Below are 13,114 nucleotides of genomic sequence, written 5' to 3'. Positions count from 1 at the left end.
CCCGAAGCGTGGCGAGCGCAGCGGTACGCGTCCTCCGACCTTTTCATACCCCCACTATCCACGTCGGCGTGGAGTTGAGAATAGATTAGTGTGGCGAGCCACCGAGCCCGAAGCGTGGCGAGCGCAGCGGATATCTGTGAAGCCCGCGAAGGGCGCTCGCCACGCTTCAGGCTCGGTGGCTCGCTGCGCTCGCCACACTAATCTATTCTCAACTCCACGCCGACGTGGATAGTGGGGGTATGAAAAGGTCGGAGGACGCGTACCGCCGCCGCTCGACACGCTTCGGGTTCACGTTGATCGTGGGGTGGCGTTAACTATTTTTGGGGGGCCATTTCACTGGTCAGGGGTTTTTTGGGGGGTCTCTGGCCCATTTAACATTGTTCCCTATGTTGATTTGGTTAAATTGAGGCATTTTACATTGTTCCCTATGGGAAATCACGGGCATTGCGTCGGTCGCATCGCATGCGATTTTTTAGCCCGCATGCGATGCGACCGACGCAATTTTTTTACCTGCGATGCCCCAGATCAAGATCGTTGTGGCCGTGCTAGGAAACAACTACCGTTTTTTTAAAGGGGGCAATAATTTTACACTGACAAACCAGATTGAATTTTCCATGTAAATGATTGCAGCTATAAAAAAATGGGAAAACTCTCTCTTTCTGATTCTCCCGCCCTATTAGAGTTGGCCTTTCATGTTGACAAGCTCTCGGCTTATTATTGCTCTCTGTGATTGGCTTAGTCTGCCTTCTCCTTGACCCAGTCACATTAACATTTGCCCCTGCTTTCTTTTTACAAAGAGACCCGTTTTCCCATAAGCAACCAATAAGAATTTAGCTTCCTTTTTGTAAAATGTTCTAGACCACAGGTTCTAAAAGTCGGTCCTCAGGACACAGTGCATGTATCACAGGTCTCCGCACAGAATCAAGTGAAATAATTAGCTCCACCTGTGGATCGTTTAAAATGGTCAGTAATGAGTGCACCTGTCGGGTGAGGTCCTGGGGACCGATATTGAGAATCATTGTTCTAGAGAAATGATGGCACAAATATGATTGGTTTCTATGCCCAATACCAATACCGTCCACTTTTAGAACATTTCGTAAATAATAAAAAATTGAAAAAAACTCTAGGCTAAGCAGTGGACCTGAATGTCTGTATCTGAAATATTGTTTAGGGCAAATGTATTCAACATAATGTATGACCCTCCTGCTGTTGTAGAACTACACATGCCCTGTTACAGTTTTGACATGCCCGAAGAGCAAAAATCTGGCAGAGCATGCTGGGATGTGTAGTTCCACAACAGCTGGGATGCCACCTATTGAATGCCACTTCTATATGGTTTTACTTGTGGCTGAAAAAAGTGACATTGCACGGTATAAAAGAAGTGCATGATGGGGCCGACCAAACATTATAGGACATGCACAACTTTGCTGAGAAACATCCAATAACAATTTTTGGTACTTGTTTCCTAGCACGGCGCCACCGATTTTGATTGTATCCATCGGGTCAGAAAAATCGCGTTGATCGCATCGCATGCCAACCAAATCGCATGCGATGCGATCGACCCGATTTTTACATTGGAATCAATGTAAAATGGTCCCTGAGACCCGATTTTACATTGATTTCAATGTAAAAAGCCCCAAAACCCCCCATTTAAATAAGAAACCCCCCTCATGTTTGAAATGCCCCCCCCCCCTCGCCACGCCAACCTGAAGCGTGGCGCGTTCTCCAACCTTTTCATACCCCTACTATCCACGTCGGCGTGGAGTTGAATGTATAAAGTGTCGCGAGCCACCGCGCCCGAAGCGTGGCGAGCGGATACCTTCACAGGTATCCGCGTCCCCTCGCGGGCTTCACAGGTATCCGCGTCTCCTCGCGGGGCTCGCTGCGCTCGCCACGCTTCGGGCTCGGCACACTTTATAGAATCAACTCCACGCCGACGTGGATAGTAGGGGTATGAAAAGGTCGGAGGACACGTACCGCTGCGCTCGCCATGCTTCAGGTTGGCGTCAATAGTGGGGTGGCGTTAAAAATGGGGGGGGCATTAAACATACTTTTTAAACATATTCAATGTGAAATGGGCCATATTGGCCCATTTCACATTGTCACCTATGTAAAATCGGGTTGATCGCATCGCGGGCCATTACAATGGCCCGCGACCGACGCGATCAACCCTGATTTTCACTTCAAAAATAATTCAACATTGTTCCCTATGGGAAAATCGCGTTTATTGCGTTGTTCGCATCGCGGCCCTTTATTAGGGGCCGCGATGGACGCGATCAACACGATTTTGTCTTTCACCGGCAAATTAGCTGGTGATTGACACAAAATCGGGTCCATCGCGTTGATTCTATGCCTTAAGTGCCTTAAACTTAAGGCATAGAATCAACGAGATGGGCGTCGTTCGAGGAAACAAGTACCCAATTTGGTACTTGTGTAGTTTCACGGCACCAGAATGGTGCCGTGCGTCTGAGTTCCCTTGCGGGGCTCGCTTCGCTATGCTGGCGCCGTGAAACTACACAAGAACCCCCAATTTTTTACTGCAAATTGATTTTAAGAAATGTTTGAAAGGTCCTTTATACTAAGCTGCTGAGGTGGAGGAGTAGGGGGTGGAGTGGAGTCAGAGCAGAGCTTTAGTACACCCCATCAATACAAATTGTGATGGGGGCACTAGACACTAGGACAGAGAAAAAGATCACCTGAGCGTGAAAGTTGAGGACTGAGCCGGAGAGGAGAGGAAGAGCAGACAAGGGACCAGATGTAGCAATCTTCAAGAGTGATAAAATGGAGAGTAATAAACAACCAGCCAATCAGCTCCTACTTGCCATGTTACTGGTTCGAAAAATGAAAGGTAGGAGCTGATTGGCTGCCTTTTTTTTTTTACTCCATTTTATCACTTTTTGAAGCTTGATACATCTGGCTTTATGTGTCTTAGAGGACAGGTGTTTTTAACTCGTAATGTAGTGTAGGAGAGCTAGACGGTCAAAACCTGAGGCGGTCTAACAGAACGAGGATCTCAATGAGGAGTTGATGTTTTCGTGATAGGAGAAAGTCTACATGATGGAAAGGGAGAATCTGCAATTTTGAAACAACATTGTCAGGTATTGCGCCATATCATATTTTCGTATCTCTTGACATAAATGACATGATCCCTGCAGAACATGAATAGATTTGCTTTTATATTTGTGCCGTGACTCTAGAGCATATTTTGCTTAAGAAAAGTATATAGAAAAAATTTAAAATTATACTTTCCTGCGGAAGAATGCAGAATAATGTATCTTCACACGTTACTTACCAGATCTCTTTACAGTAACCTCAAGTGCGCTGTCTGATGCTGTGATGTGAGTTGCCATGTTGTCCGTTCTTGTTATATTGTGTTGCCTTGGGTGCATTTTATTGTTACGAGTCATTGCTAGAATTATGATTTTAGCTACTGTGTAAGTTTGTTTTTTTATAAATACTGTATATACATACATACAGATATATACATCTAGCCTCAGTAAGCTATAGAGCAGGCCTGGCCAACCTGTGGCTCTCCAGATGTTGTGAAACTACAAATCCCATCATGCCTTGCCATCATTTTGCTATAAGGGAGTGTTAAAACTGTGGCAAGGCATGCTGGGATTTGTAGTTTCATAACATCTGGAGAGCCACAGGTTGGCCTGTCCTGCTATAGAGCATGAGACTTGTGGCCTGAAAATGCATCTTGGTCATGACACGATGCAAGAGGAGACTGCACTGATTAACTCCATATGCGGCATTTATATACTGGGTTACTGTGTACAGAGCACAATGGAACTTGGCATGGGAAGAAGCTGTGGCACTTCATGTGCAGATCCAGAGACTCAGAACACACAATATGCTAGTGTCACATATCTAATTATCAAGCACACTCTTGATGCCTCCAAGTTTTAACGGAAAAAGATGATTGACAATAGAGAGAGTTACGCGTTGTAGAACGCCACTTAGCACTAGCAAGATAGGTGTATGTGTTTTTCTCTAAAAACACATGTTACAATCATAAAGTACCCTAAGATCATGACTTTGTTTGGTTCAGTATTTTACTGTATTGTGTATTATGAGTTGTGTGTGTTTCTTTTTATGTGGATACCTTGCTTAATGTAATGGAAAACCGAAGATAAATTCCTAGTATAGGCGAGTATACCTGGCCAATAAAGTTGATCTGATATACCTGTCCTATATCTTATACTGTACTCCAATTTCCTGCATGTCATGTCATCATTGGCCAGGTAAAGTAAATAAAAACTTCTAAGTGCCTAATAAATTATTCAGGGACTACCCCAATGGTTCTGAACCAGGTACCAACATTTTTACCTTCGATAGGTATTTTCCAAAGTTTTCGCCTACCCATTGGATACTGAAAAGAAAACCCACCCCTTGTAGGGTTAAAGATATTCGGCCATTATTTTGACTATAATTTCTTTGGATCCCTCATGTTCCTACCTGCTACTCAGCTATGATTCTCACAAAGTATTTGGCACTATTATTTGGTCGGACCTATATGAAGTTTTGCCACACCATGCTTTTGGGCAGGGTTTAAAATGCTATTTTTATACTTCATCACGGACTACTGTGATCTCATTGAATGGGATCATGGACATAACCATGAGTAGAGGCAGTCGCCAGGTATGCCCCTTGTCACCTTTTACTTTTAATGTAACCTTGGATTCCCTTCTCATCTAATCCAATAATGTCATGGTATTCGGATAGGCCAAAAGGAGATTAAAATTTGGCATTGTATGTCTATGCTTCTATACTTCAGGTTTTCTCTTTGAAAACAGGTAATATTTGCCCGTATTGGCATGATACAACTCTTTGAGTGGTAAAAGTAGAGCTTTACTTATCTGAGAGGGCACATTACTAATACCCTTTCTTCTCTATACTCTTTGAATGTCTCTAAGGACATTCCTTTGATCTTGATGTGTGGTGTCATCTCCAGCTCTTTTTGTGAAGGGCCAGCTTGGATAAGTGGTCTTGTTTCCCTATTCCTTACTTTGTCAAATACAAAAAATAATTAAGAAGCCCTTAAGTAACTAGAAGTGGAATAGTAAATTGGGAAAAATTGCCCTGATTCATCCACAACGACAAAAAAACCCATGGGGGAATCTATATTCCTATATACCTCATTATACTCATGCAGTCTCTATGTGTCCTCTTCATGATTGGCTGCTATGTTCTAGCACATGGGTCTTCAAACTGTGGCCCTCCAGATGTTGTGAAACTACAAATCCCAGCATGCCTTGCCACAGTTTTAACACTCCCTTATAGCAAAACTGTGGCAAGGCATGCTGGGATTTGTAGTTTCACAACATCTGGAGGGCCGCAGTTTGAAGACCCATGTTCTAGCGTTTACACTGATGCAGCAGGCTCATTTTTTGGATGAATGGAATTTTGTCCGTGAAAGCCTCCTTTCTCTTTAAGACAAATTCATTTATTTGTTTAGAATCTATATGCTGAAGGCTTCTTTGAGATTCCCCAATTTTTTTTATTCCTGAGTACCCACCTAGCATCCCTGCTGTTTCCAATATTCGGGGCCGCTTCAGCCATTTCAGCACTGGGGGGGGGGGGGCATTATGCAGCATGGCCTTTGTTAATGATCCACTCCCTTGTCTGTTCATGTATAGCGGACAGAGGGTGTTGGTAATTACCTGTGGGTGCACACATCATGCGTCGGCAATAGCGTACACACTGGGCGATAAATTAAATGATATTGCACAGAAGGGCCAAATTGAGCGATATCGCTCATTATATCACGTTGGGTTTACGGGGATTTTCAGAGCATTGTAGACACAATGCCTGCATATACAGTGCTTTTCATCTACCTTGTGGTATTCACTACATCTAGTAGTTAGTGACCCATCTATATCACTGTTGGGTGTCTCCTATTCTGCACGGCACTGTTAATATGCTTAATTTATTGTTTTCTCCTCTTTTAAAGTATAGGTTTGGCACATTCGGTTTATTGCCTTGGCACGTAATTTATTATCTATATCTGTAATGTTTATTGCATTTGTCATCTTTGTCTTGTCTCAATATAATATTACATTGTACACTTTGATGTCTTCATCAAATAGATGAAGATAGTTCATAGAAATGTTAATAGACAAATGATACTGCTTATTGTTATGTTTTGGTTATTTTAGCTAGAATATTTTGCTGTCAATTTGCATCTCGTTTTTCATTGGGTTTTTTTTTTTTTTTTAGTTTGAATTCACATACCAAGAATATTATAGCATGGTGAAATAGCCTTTAAGATGTTTAATACACTGCCCCATAAAATATTTTGAAACTGTTTGTTGGTTAAAGAGTAAGCAGTTTCATAATACAATTAATCCATTTTTTGTGAAGTCTTTGTTCTAAAATTGTAAACTCTTAGAGTAGAATAGTATTTTATTCCATACTTGAAAACTTTTAAAAATTCCTCTCCGGGAAACGCCAAGAGAGGGGAAGAATCTGGGTGCTTCGGGATGGGGCCGGACTGTGCTATCGACTAAATTATGAAGATTTGCATTATATGGCCTGCCCCCTGCACTCAGACTTGCAATTCCAGCAATTGTCACCTCATTTTGCCCACTTACCTAGGAATGCGGGAGGAGCTCCCACTCTGTGGGTATGGGGGACTGCCCAAAAATTGGGAGTCTCCTGCAACTTTCAGTAGAGTAGGGAAGTAGGTTTGATTCTTGCACTCGGGTACATAAGACACGTTTTATTATTTTCATAGTTCCATCGTATAAACGGTTGCTGACAAAGCGTGAAAGCATATCTGCAATGTTTTCTATGATATCATTGCCTTTGTGTGACAGCACCAGTCTGCACAGAATTTGTTACTTAGTAGAATGCAAGCTAATGCCTTACTGAGGCTTCTCCGGTGTCCCGATCTATGCAAGAGCATAGCCTATTCCTTTATGGTCTGAGTACAATACAAAGCTTAGTTCGTGTTGGCTATTGTACAATGTATTGCTTGGTTCCTGTTGTATAATATCAGCGAAAAGATAGCTTTGTGATTCCAATGTATTTTTTTTATAAATTAATGAACTGCACTCTCCTGAATTTAGCCTAGCCTCACCAATGGCCACCTCCACTGTTAGCAGACAGATGTGTACAACTTCTCTAGTTTTTCAAACTGGTTTCACACTTTGGCAATATCATGATATTTATGAACATCAAACCTCAGAGACTGCCAACAATCTGCTCACAAATCTTTCTTTTGCGTTTCAGATTATATGAACATCTCCAGTACTAATAAGATGTTTCTTTCCCTTCCAGATCAAAAAGTATTTTGAACTTGAACCACTTGCACGAGGAAAAAGGTGGATTCTGCAGCCAACCTCACTGGAGAACATGGAAGCCGTAAAAGACAGCTTTTCAATGCTAATAAATTTACTAGATGAGCGAGAACTTGAGCCTGTTCAAATATGAAAGGTCTTATGGAACAAACAGCTGTATCTGTACTTTTAGATGCCTTTTACCCCAGAGGAATACTACATGGACAACATCATGCCTGGGTTGGAAATCGTTCCCCATTGTTTTGCTGCCTTACATCTGCTTTGATTTTATTTTTTATTTTTTTAAATTAAAATCCTGGATTTTAATTTATGGCTATGCCACCTACATGGACACTATGCTCACATTGCTCAGAATGTAAATAATGCCTAAATATACATTGGAAGAAGGAAAAGAAGACCCCCTGGTTGAATTAATCCTCAATTTTGACACCTCATTTATTTTAATACTGTTAGACAAATCGTCCATACCACTTTCTCTACAATTTATTTGTAATCTATCTAGTCTTTTGATTTGTAATTTGAATAGTACTGTACTGACTAGAAACTTAATAGATATCTACTTCAAGAGTACGTCACGGCGAACTTTTTGACTTTTTATACATATAAATTAATATCTGTTGGGTGTATTGCTATATTTCAGATATTAAAATTTACCAAATATTTATAAGTAAGACGTTCTTCTTCCACATAAAATATATATTTTTTTTCAACTTAAAAATGAAGTTACAAAAAGTTAAACCCACTGTGATGTTGAGCATTGAGGCTCTTTAGTACTACTGAATTGACTTTACCGCATTGCAGAAAGTCCTAACCTAGCGTGTATGTTAGCTTAATATAGCTTAATATAATTTTTTTTTAATTGAAAAGAAAAAGCTTTTTTTTCTCTTACAGCGTTGTTCGTTCTAAATACAATAATGTATTACAGTGAAAGTTGATGCCTTTTGGTTTCATATGTAAGTTTAATTTTAGTTTAAACACAGCCACATTTTCCACTATGATATATAGATATATAGATGTTAATAACAATGTTGCACATTTATAAAAAATTTCTTTTTTTTTTTCAATTATAATTTTTTTATAATCTGCAAGAGCAAAAAAAAAAACAGTATTATGGTAATTTTACTATACATCTGTAATCTGCCATTAAACACTACTTTACACATTCTAAGAAATATTTATACTAAACTAAAAAAAAAAAAAAAAAAAAATAGGTCTGTACAGAAGTGTCAGACACCGTAATGGAAAAGGGACCTGATAAATGAATTCTGCATAAAAAATGATTGTTTATATTATTTTAGAATGATTGTAATAATATATTAATCTTTATATTAAAACATTTTTTTTAAAGTATATTCTTTCTTTTATTTTAGAATCGGGGTTAGTTTTTTGACTGTGAACAAAAAACTCATTAAAAACTGATTAGCACAAGATTTTTATTAAAAGACAAGACAAGAGAAAATGTTTTTACAATTGGGATCGTTACTTAAGGTTATTTTTTTTATTTGTTTTTTTTTTCTGTGTGTTTTTTTTTCAAGGAGTATGGTGGTTTGATATTGCTTAGCCATCTGTGAAAATTACTTTATGGTTCTGTTATTCTGCTATATGTGTTTGTACTGTATGTGTCTGCTTTGCGCTCCTAAATTTTCTAAGACCTGTGACTGCTTGTGATACTGTATTTTCGTAGTCACATTAAAAAACACTATCCATCAGTCCTCAACAGCAGCTGCTTTTGACAAGCTTCTCTCTGACGCCGAATGCTTTACAACTGTCAGCAAGCTCCTGTCTACGGCTGCCAGATCTAAGCTTTCTGTCTTGCCCTTCCTTCTGTTTTACATGAGCATACATCTTTTACATACATATCTAGATCCAGAGACATGTTTTTGGAAATCGATGTTGATGTGCTGTATATTTCGTTGCTGCATATCGTGCCATGTCGATGATGTAGACGACCCAAAACCTGTAATGTAATTCTTAGCCCAGTGTGTTTCATTGTATTTATAGAAGTGACCGATTTTTGTAACCTGTTAGCTAGGGCCGGTTTTCTCTTTTTGTAATGATCGTTTGTTTATATTAAAGCAGTTTGTATCTTTGCTATAGTTGAAAGAGTAATACTGTTTGTTCATTATCTAATGTATTATTCTAACTTTATACTAAAGCGAATATGCTTGCATAACACAGAAGTCTTATGTGGAGAGTGCCACGAACAAAGAAAATGTTTTAAATGTGTGTATGTATGTGTGTGTGTATGTATAAACATATATATATATATATATATATATATATATATATATATATATATATATATATATAAAATTATAGATTTCCACTGTGTATGAAAATAAATGAAAATGTAACCTAAAGTATTTGCTTTCTTTCATTTCAATCTCCAGTTTGGTACGGAGGGGGAGAGAAAAATAATTGTGCCGTTAATTCATTTTGGTTATACTGTATATTATGGAGAGGACACTGGCACATACACAAGTGTTCAATAGTAATTACATGTACATATGAGTCAATACGTGAGAAATAAAAATGCATGTAGATCCAAAGTGGATCGCAGCTTTCAGAACACCACAAAACATCATCTGTTGTTACCAGCTTTCCACCAAAGCATATTGAGCAACCTGCACTTTCTACGTTTTTGGGCTAAAATATCATTTCTAGTATTTGCTATTTACAATAATGCTTTTTTTTGGGGGGGGGGGGGGGGGGGTTAATGACAATACAAAACTGATAACAAACAACTTTTTAAAGATGAAAAAAGATCCCTCCAAGGACTATTAACCTCCCACACCCTGTTACCATATTTATATTGTTATGAGAGGAAGGAGCATGGGGATGGAGAGGAGAGGAGGAGGGTGTAGGGGGGGGGGGATTGAATTGTATCCAGGTCAATGGGGGTATATTATGAGGATAGACTCACAAGGAATTGATGAACTGCTCCCATGTCTGTTTGACCTGACTGGGTTGGGATCATTTGGTCTACAGCATGATGGTCTACAGCATCATTAGGTCGACATGGTTCTAGGTCAACAGATCATTAGTTCGACAATGTCTATGTCGACAGTCAAAAGGTCGACATGGGGTTTTTCACTGTGTGTTTTTTTACCTGAATGTCAACACAGTCGACATGGACACAGTTTCAAGTGCACCGCATCCCCTTGCTGCGCTCGCAATGAGTCAGGCGGGGTGCCTCGCTGCACTCGGCACACTATTTTATTCTACCACCACGCCCTAGTGGATGGTAGGGCATGAATAACCGCCTGTGGGCACGTCGGCTCAAAAAAACAGTGAAAAACCCAATTTAGTCCTTTTGAATGTCGACCTAAACATTGTCAAACTAATGACCTGTCGAACTAATGACCTTTCGACCTTTTCCCTTGTCGACCTACTGGTGTCGACCATCATGCTGTAGACCAAATGATCGCAAACCGACCTGACCCAGCCAATCTTAGTAACAGTGTACTACATAAGAATGTGTTCTAAACCAAGGAAGTTAGATTTTAGCAAATATTTTAGCAGACTTGTTCACCACCCCAGTAATTGCTTTGATCAGAAATATTCTAATCTCTCCAATTTAAAGAAATATTGTTTCATTTGAAAGGATGTGGTACGCCCCTGGATCAGTGTAGGTAATAGGATTCTGAAGAGAAAGCAATGATCATGCCAGTTAGTATCCATCTACGTTTACAAATGTAGGACAACTTAACCTGTAATTGCCCCATTAGGAAAAACATTTAACTGGCTACCAGGGTTGCCAAGAGGGCACGGAGAGAGTCACTTGTAATTAAACAGACCCGCTATAGGGTCCCGTACATTAATTTTCTTCACATTTCAATAAGGCTATGTCTCCCTGGTTTGACCATGCGCACTTACATACCATGGACCTATGGATGTATCAATGGTCCTGATGGCCACCATTACTTTCCCTGGATATATTAGGCACAGTGTTTTTAGCAGTACCATTCCTTCTAGATTTGGCCATGCCCCTAGTGCTCATGGATGTTTCAATGGTTCCAACAGACATTATTCCTTTTACAATGGATATTTTTAGCATAATTTTGATTGCTAAGAAAATAGGGTGAAGATTTCTGTATTTATGCTTGCAAGTAACTCTGTGAATAGTGTGCAAATAGGCAACTTCATCAGCAATTGTGGGGCATGGGACTGGCAAAATTAATAGGACCTCACCTTCTCGAACCCCCAGATGGCCGCACTACTTTACCTCTACATGACATAAAAGGAGATTTAGAATTTGTATATGACTAATTATTACTTTATAGATTCCAGTCCTGCCCCCCTCTTTTTGTTCAGGCCCATGTGGCAGCCTGGTTACTTTCAAGAACATGTTTTACATTTTCCTTTTAAATAAAAACTCTTCCCACTGCTAAATGTGACCATAATAGTTCTTCGCCTCTAAAGTGTCATAAAGATATCTGCTGACGTCATGTAGCACACCTGCTAGAATGAGTAGGATTTGGGCATTTTACTTTCTGTATGCAATAGTATTACTGTGGTATGCCAATCACTTCCACAGACTCTCATTTGGGTTTGTACACTATTATCCTTATTGTTCTAATACAGGGTAAAAATTTTAAAATTCTTACCACCGATCAGCACGCAGTACTCTGATGTCAAGAAAAAGCTTTTACGTTGTTATTTTTTTAAGGTAACTATTTACTAACATGCCTGTTTAGTTTACCTTAAAGATTTACTAACGTGGTTTGATCGAACCAGTTTCTCACACCATTTGTTTACAAAAGTGAGAACCACACATTGACCAAAATATCAATGTATTCTTGGCCAAACTACTGTTCTTTGCAAACCAACTTATGAGTTAAAAAAACAACCAAACAAATAAAACAGGTGGGCTCCGGACGGACACGGTGACTCATATTGGATCCTGTTGTGCAATTTGAAAAAATAGTTTCTTTTTTAAATCCTGCCTTCCATTTTCTACAAGACCCACTTTCTTCAGCATGGAATCTGGTCTTTAATGAAGACTAGCACAATACCAAGAAGGATAAGACTCCTGATAACTACAGTATGGCTGATGGATGAAAGGGTTTTTCTGAATATTTTGATCCCCCCCCCCCCCCCCAACCCTTTTTTTTCATGCTTACCTCTTCCCCCAATGTCCACTGCGTCCTCTGGGATCCTCTTCAGCGGCATCTCCGGTCTTGGGGGTGCATTGCATTAGTGCGTGGTGGTGCACCCCTGGGACCAGAAATGCAGCTGAAGAGGATCCTGAAGGCTGCCATGGACGTCAGGGGGCCAGGTAAGTAAGGAAAAAAAATATTCCAAAAAAATCCCTTATCCAAAATGCTCGCCAAGCATTCCGAATAAGGGATACTCAACCTGTACTCTTAAAATATAGTGCAAACTCTTTTGGTGATACAAGTATTCACATGGATGCAAGGCAAGGGTGTGTTTGCATTTGTAGTTCCACAAAAGTACGCTACCAGAGTTGAGAACAGGATTATACTTTCTGATCATTCCTTCTCTTAAAAATTCTCCGTTGCATCCACTAAAATGATTATTAGGTAAGTACAGAGAGGCAGATGATCAGCCTGCCTCCTAATGGTACCTACAGGAGCTACTCCACTTCCCCATTTCTAAGTGAATTTCCAAGTGATCTCAGAAACCGCCTGCGTGGGAAACATGGGCTGCCATAGCATATTTAGAACATTTTGAATTTTTTATCATTACTGTCCATGGCAGCCATTGCAATGGTATGTTCTCAATTAAGCCACAATACATGGGAATAAAATGCATATATGCTGCACACAAAATATTTATTTTAAATGATT

At 39.8% G+C, this 13,114-nt stretch overlaps 1 protein-coding gene across 2 annotated transcripts in view; it reads left to right on the top strand.

Annotated features, from left to right (window-relative positions):
* The window catches only part of ARL15 (ARF like GTPase 15), a 235,068-nt gene extending 225,661 nt beyond the window's left edge, over window positions 1-9,407 (top strand). For both annotated transcript variants that reach the window (XM_083153757.1, XM_083153765.1), the window contains one exon: window positions 7,285-9,407. In XM_083153757.1, coding sequence (XP_083009883.1) covers window positions 7,285-7,437 — 153 coding nt within the window. In that variant the 3' untranslated portion in view covers window positions 7,438-9,407. The remainder of the gene's footprint in view (window positions 1-7,284) is intronic.
* The last annotated feature ends 3,707 nt before the right edge of the window (window positions 9,408-13,114 follow it).

Source organism: Crinia signifera, chromosome 1 (genome assembly GCF_055691185.1).
Source record: "Crinia signifera chromosome 1, ASM5569118v1, whole genome shotgun sequence".
In the NCBI taxonomy this organism is placed as follows: Eukaryota; Metazoa; Chordata; class Amphibia; order Anura; family Myobatrachidae; genus Crinia; species Crinia signifera.
The sequence above is the reverse complement of the archived record's forward strand: the minus strand, read 5'-3'. Positions and strand labels throughout refer to the sequence as shown.